Genomic DNA, 6,549 nt, shown 5'->3' on the forward strand with positions numbered 1-6,549 from the left:
TGACTAACGGACAACACTAATTTTGTTTTTTTAAAAAATAAATAAATTGCACATGACATTTTATTACTGAAAAATTGATTTATTCTTTTAAAAAGAAATCTGAAACCTTGGATTTTTTTTAAATTTGAAAAACTTTTTTTTAACGAGTAAAACCTTGACTAACGGACAACACTAATTTTTTTTCTTTTCAAAATGTGAAAAATTGGATTTTTATAAAAATCTGAAAAAATTAATTTTTTTTATGGAAAAACTGTGTTTAAAAAAAAAACCAGAAAACTATCTTTTTTTAAATCTAGAAGAAAATTATGGAGTATTAGTTTTGCACATTTTACTTAAAAAAACAATCAGTTTTTCAGATTTAAAAATTGAATTTTCTAAAAAAAAAATGGGGTTTCCACCCGTTAAATTTTTTTTTCCAAACTTAAAAAAATTCCACATGTTTTAATGAAAATCCAATTCTGTTATATATATATATATATATATATATATATATATATATATATATATATATATATATATATAAAAAAGACTTACTACATTTGTTTTTTTAAAGAAATGGATGTTGAAAAATTATTTTTCCTTATTCTACAAATAACGATTTTTCAGATTTCTTTTTAAAAGAATAAATCAATTTTTCAGTAATAAAATGTCATGTGCAATTTATTTATTTATTTTTTTAAAAAAATTAGTGTTGTCCGTTAGTCAAGGGGAATAAATGAGCCAAAAAGTTGAATTGAGGGGTAGTTTTAGCAAAATAGAAGAATAAAGGGTATTTTTATACCTTTTCTAAAAGTTCAGGGGCATTTTTGTTCTTTTCCGTTAAATTTATTTGGGATTGTGACTAAAAGTGCACCACTTATGCAAACATAATGTACTATTAGTGCACCATGTGAAAGAATATGTATGATTTTGATCCAAACTCAAACATTATGGATGATTTTGGTCCTTTTCTCTGGTTGGTACAATAATGGTGATGCTTAGTGGTGAAAATGAATGGAGTAGTGGTGAAATGCATCATCTTTGGAGAAATCCTTAAATATATTGCATTTTAATGATATTTAAAATTGTATCATATATTTTAATCATTTAGATGAATTCAGATTCATAAAGCGCTTGTGAAATAAAAAGAACAAACGTACTTAATAATTGCAATTTGAATGATTGAATTTAGCATTAAAAGAAAAACATACTTAGGGCGCGTTCAGTATGGAGGAAAAAGTTGTTTTATCGGTTGGTCAAAATATTTTGTATAGGAAAAAAAGTATCTTTACAATGAGTAAATGGTTTCCCTAGTGGAAGTGAGAAAAACAAGTTCACTGATTGTGTCCTCCCCACCTTTCGATGCACCTCATCTTCACCCTCGTAGCCTTTCCACCCCACCTCCCATAGTATTTGTCGATTATATACGATCGTTAATCGTATAACTCTTTTGCTTACGTACCAAACACAAGTAAATAAGTAAGAAATCTGCATATTTTTTCCTGAAAAACCTTTTTCAAGAAAACATTTTCCTTCGTACGGAATATCTAATGACTAAACGCAAACATATGAGGCCTATATCATCCTAATAGCAGAAACTTCAGGTCTTCATATCCTGAACAACTCTGAACAGAACAGCTAAAGAGTATACTGTAGAAATGGAAGAAATAACCAACAAAGCTCATGTTTTAGTTCTCCCTTACCCTATACAAGGCCACATAAACCCAATGGTTCAATTTTCAAAGAGATTAGCATCGAGAGGAGTTAAAGTGACCTTAGTCACCATAGACTATGTTAGCAAGAACATGCCAAAGGAGTTTGGTTCAATCAAGATTGAGTCCATTCCACACGATGACGATCCACCACAAAGTGTTGACAAATCTCTTGAATGGCTCCTTGCTTTGTTATCTAAAAGCTTGGGAGCAATTGTTGAGAAATTATCTGATTCTGAGTACCCTGTGAAAGTTCTTGTTTATGATTCAATCATACCTAGGCCAATTGACTTGGCACATCAGCTAGGACTCAAAGGAGCTGCATTTTTCACACAATCTTGTTCTCTAAGTGCCATATACTATCATATGGATCCAGAAACAAGTAAAGTTCCTTTAGATGGCTCTGTTGTAACTTTGCCTTCACTTCCATTGCTGGAAAAGGAAGATTTGCCTTCTTTCATCTATGAGAGTGATTTGTATCCATCTCTGACAAGGATTATCTTCAGTCAAAACATCCATTTCAAGAAAGCAGATTGGCTTTTCTTCAACACATGTGATGTGTTGGAAAAGGAGGTAAACTCTCTCAACCATGACAACAGAAAAAATGTCAAAATTTACCCATGTACTATACATGGAATGTGGTGATCTAGTAGGTCAGTTGGTTGACTACCTGAACTTTCACCTTGTTGGTGAGGGCTCGAATCCCCACGTTGCAATCCCCTTCCTCATTTCCCCTTCCCCTACCCCCTATGTCATAATAATAATTTTTTAAAAAAAAGTACTATACATGGAATATTTTAATTTTATCATTCGTTATACTTTGGGTCCATTCATATTCTTGCCCTTAGCAAATTGTTCTCATTATTTGCCCTCGACCTTTATAGATCTCAAATTTGAAGTATAACGGCGGATAACTTTAAAAAATAGTTAAAAGTAGAGGGATACATTTGATATTTTTTCGAAGTATTTTGACAAGTGAAGTTTACAAAGTTCGCGCCGGAGCTCCGTTAAAGTCAAGGCAAATACGAGACAATTTGCTAACAACAAAGATTTGATTAACGTTAAAGTTTAAGAGGGTAAAATTAGATATTGCATATCATAGAAGAGTATATTTTTACTTTTGTCTTTTTAAAATAAGTACTATTATTATTATTAATATTTTTTTTATCCACTGCACGCAAAGTGACCATCCAAAGTGCTACATTAATATACTCACTTCGTGTTTGCAAATGTGGAGTTTATGAAACACGCCTTTTTCCACATACCAAAAATGAGATCAGAAATTTCTAGTCTTAATCATTTCATAATATTTTTGTGATTATAACTGCAAGTGTTTTATAAGTATTTTTTTTGGGTAAATAATTTCTAGTCTTAATCATTTCAAGGAAAAACAAAATTGCACTAGGATTGGGCATGCTGCCCCAACATCTAGGATCTTTAACTACATCACTACCTCTCATTAACAATACTCAATGGTCATATTGGATATACATTCAGCTTAAACAACTTCCTAGCTAGTCTAGGCATTAAGCTAGCTCTAATATATATGAAGGGGCGGAGCCAGGTGGATGCAAGAGGCTCGGCCAAAAATTACATTGTATACACAATGTTAAATTGTTTTTATGTGGATATAGTAGACTTTGAATCCCTTGACTTCTTATTGTATTTACTTATTTATATTTTGAAGCTTCTCAGTGAAATCCTGGCTCTACCACTTATATACCTCCTGAATTATCACCTTCATGACTACTTCAGAATAAGATCTCGAATGAACAATCCTTAAGTTCCTCTCTTGCCAGACTTGTAGGTACTCCCCAACTTGGAATTTTCTCTCTGGTGTATAATCTACCAAGTTCAGCCAATCTCAACATGAAGATCCACCTAGGTGATCCATAGTTAATCTCAACATGAAGATCCACCTAGGTGATCCATAGTTGTTAAGGACAAATCGGAAGTTTAAATTAAAGAGCTTCATAATATATATAGAAAAAAATGTATAATTCTTTTTCTAGCAGACTAAATAAGAAAGTACCACATAAAATTGAACAGAAGGTGTACTATTTAAACAGGCTAGATATACACACACATCCTTGCATAGTGCTATACCAAAAATCCAGGGCCGGCCTAAGGGTAAGGCAAATAAAGCCTTTGTCTTAGGCCCCCAAATATTTAGGGCCCCAAAATTACTACAAATACTAGGTATTATATTATTATAAATATTAATAATTAAAAAATTTAAACTTTTATTTTAGTGGTTGAAGTTGTACAGACGAGTGATTAAATAACGGTAAAAAATTCCATTAAATTAAATAGTATATTAATTTTCCTTGTTTATTCTAATTTTTCTATCTCTATGTACACTCATTCTCTTTCACGTTTTTAATCATTTTATTTTCGATTTTTCTAAATTAGCTATTTAATTTTGTCATGTTTGATCCATGCATCAGAAATTAAGTACATTTGTCTTTTTTTTTTTAACTGAGAAATCACTAAAAGCAAGTGACATAAAGTTAGAAACTCGATAGATAATAGGCCTGTTTTTCTACCTTAATGCACTTAATTACCATGCTTTTGCCTACGGTAAAGTTCGGAATTGCGATGACTGATGTGCGTGCTCTTACCTTTAGATAAAAAATTTGGGGGTTCTTTCGTGTCTCATTATAAATTATATGAATTTACGAAATAAATTTAGGGCCCTCTTGATATATTTTTGCTTTAGGCCATCAACATCATTGAGCCGCCCCTGCAAAAATCTAAAGTTTTTGTTGTTGAATATGTACAGGTGATCGATTGGCTAAGGACACAATATCCAATCAAAACCGTCGGACCAACAATTCCATCAATGTATCTTGACAAGAGACTAAAGGAAGACAAAGAATATGGTTTGAGTCTCTTCAAGCCTAATAGTGAAACTTGTGTGAAGTGGCTAGATTCAAGGGAAATTGGCTCTGTTGTGTATGTAGCATTTGGAAGTTTGGCCAGTCTTGGAGAACAACAAATGGAGGAACTAGCATGGGGATTGATGACGAGCAACTTCCATTTCTTGTGGGTCGTTAGAACTTCTGAAGAAAACAAACTCCCTAATGAATTCATGTTGAAGTTATCAGAAAGAGGACTAATTGTGAATTGGTGCCCTCAACTTGATGTCTTGGTTCATCAATCAGTTGGATGTTTTTTTACTCATTGTGGATGGAACTCGACGCTCGAAGCACTGTGTTTGGGAGTACCAATGGTAGCCATGCCCCAATGGTCAGATCAACCGACTAATGCAAAATTTATTAGTGATGTATGGCAAACAGGAATTCGAGTTAAGGCTGGAGAAGATGGTGTAGTTAACAGAGATGAAATCGCGAGTTCCATAAGGGAAGTCATGGAGGAAGAGAAAGGTATAATGCTTAAGGAGAATGCAATTAAATGGAAACAATTGGCTAAGGCAGCAATAGATGAAGGAGGGAGTTCTGATAAGAATATTGAAGAATTTCTTTCAAACTTGTAATGCTCTAGCTGTTTAAATAGCTTGCATTTCATTTTCGTTTTAAACTAAACAGCCACGTAGTTGCTTAAAGAACTCTCGTAATGTTTATGGTTGTTTAGAAAAATTCCCCCTTTTTTTAACCGAACGACCTGAGTTGCGCCTTGTGCATGTTTGTTGCACAAGTTGTAGGCCCTCTAGCCATGTCCACTGCACTTTCAGGAGAAGAAGAGGAGGCGGAGGCAGGGGCGGGACTAGCACTTTGATTACCGGTCGACTGAATCTAGTAGCTTCGGTCAAAACCGTGTATTTGTATTAAGAAATTCATTGAATAAGTGTAAATTACTAATTTAAAACTCAATAACTTAAAAAGACTAGAATCTCGAACCCACTATCTTTGGAGGATGAGGAGAAGGAGGAGAAGAAGAAACGAAAATGAAAAACAAAAACTCGAATTCCGATGGTTCAATTTTCCAAACGATTAGCATGTAAAAGAAACAAGGAAAATAAATAAATACATACTGTAAGCATGTAAAGAGTGTCCTAAAGTTAAGGCTGAATTTTTCTGACTTCGATGTATACTAGAGATTCCTTCAGCACTCGACATTTTGAAGATCAGGAAACAATGTTCTTTTTCAATAGTATGGTATGGATTTGAATTAGGGGGTACTTTTTTTTTTTCTAGTTAAATTTCTTATTATCCTTTCAATAGCCAGAAGATGCAAATGATTGTTCTGAAAGGGGGTTTGCCTATTAATGAATTTTTTGAATTTCTCTCAGTGATTGTCATATTCACTAGTACTATACAGTAGACCTGTCAACCGGTTCCAACCGGAACCGGACCGGGAACCGGTTAGGAAACCGGCCGGTTCCGGTTCCAAAACCGAAACCGCCTAACCGGTTCCGGTTCCAAAACCGAAACCGCCTAACCGGTTCCGGTTAACCGGTTTTAAAGTCCAAACCGGAACCGGTCCGGTTTGGATTGGTTAAAATATTTTTTTTTGTTTTTTGTATTATATATATATATATTATAGTATTTATTTGTATATTATAGGTATATTTACATATGTTATACAACTTTATAATTAAAGTTTAAATATTTACTGACTAACAGCCTAACAGCAAGTCAGCAATACAGAATAGTGCTTTTCGTACACATATATATGTATAACTTACATACTATACTCTATATACTTATATAGTTATATATATGGTATAGCTTAATATCTATATATAGGTATAACTTAATATATATATTTATATAATATATATACTTATATACTATATATACTTATATATGTATATAACTTAATATATATAGTATATATACTATATATACTTATATATATGTACTATATACTATATATACTTACTTATATACTATAT

The 6,549-nt window shown here is 32.7% G+C and overlaps 1 protein-coding gene across 1 annotated transcript; it reads left to right on the forward strand.

Moving 5' to 3' along the window:
- Positions 1–1,443: 1,443 nt before the first annotated feature.
- LOC132604323 (mogroside IE synthase-like) lies at positions 1,444–5,290 on the forward strand. Its single transcript, XM_060317779.1, has 2 exons — positions 1,444–2,264; positions 4,474–5,290. The coding sequence occupies exons 1-2, from the start codon at positions 1,638–1,640 to the stop codon at positions 5,185–5,187; spliced, it is 1,341 nt and encodes a 446-aa protein (XP_060173762.1). The 5' UTR covers positions 1,444–1,637; the 3' UTR covers positions 5,188–5,290.
- The last annotated feature ends 1,259 nt before the right edge of the window (positions 5,291–6,549 follow it).

This window comes from Lycium barbarum, chromosome 7, assembly GCF_019175385.1.
Source record: "Lycium barbarum isolate Lr01 chromosome 7, ASM1917538v2, whole genome shotgun sequence".
NCBI lineage: Eukaryota > Viridiplantae > Streptophyta > Magnoliopsida > Solanales > Solanaceae > Lycium > Lycium barbarum.

What these genes read in the sequence shown, in the direction of transcription:
- LOC132604323 (XM_060317779.1), top strand. Translation starts at nt 1,638, where the DNA reads ATGGAAGAAATAACCAACAAAGCTCATGTTTTAGTTCTCCCTTACCCT. An exon ending in GTGATGTGTTGGAAAAGGAG is followed by an intron (nt 2,265 to 4,473) that starts GTAAACTCTCTC and finishes GAATATGTACAG; the next exon opens with GTGATCGATTGGCTAAGGAC.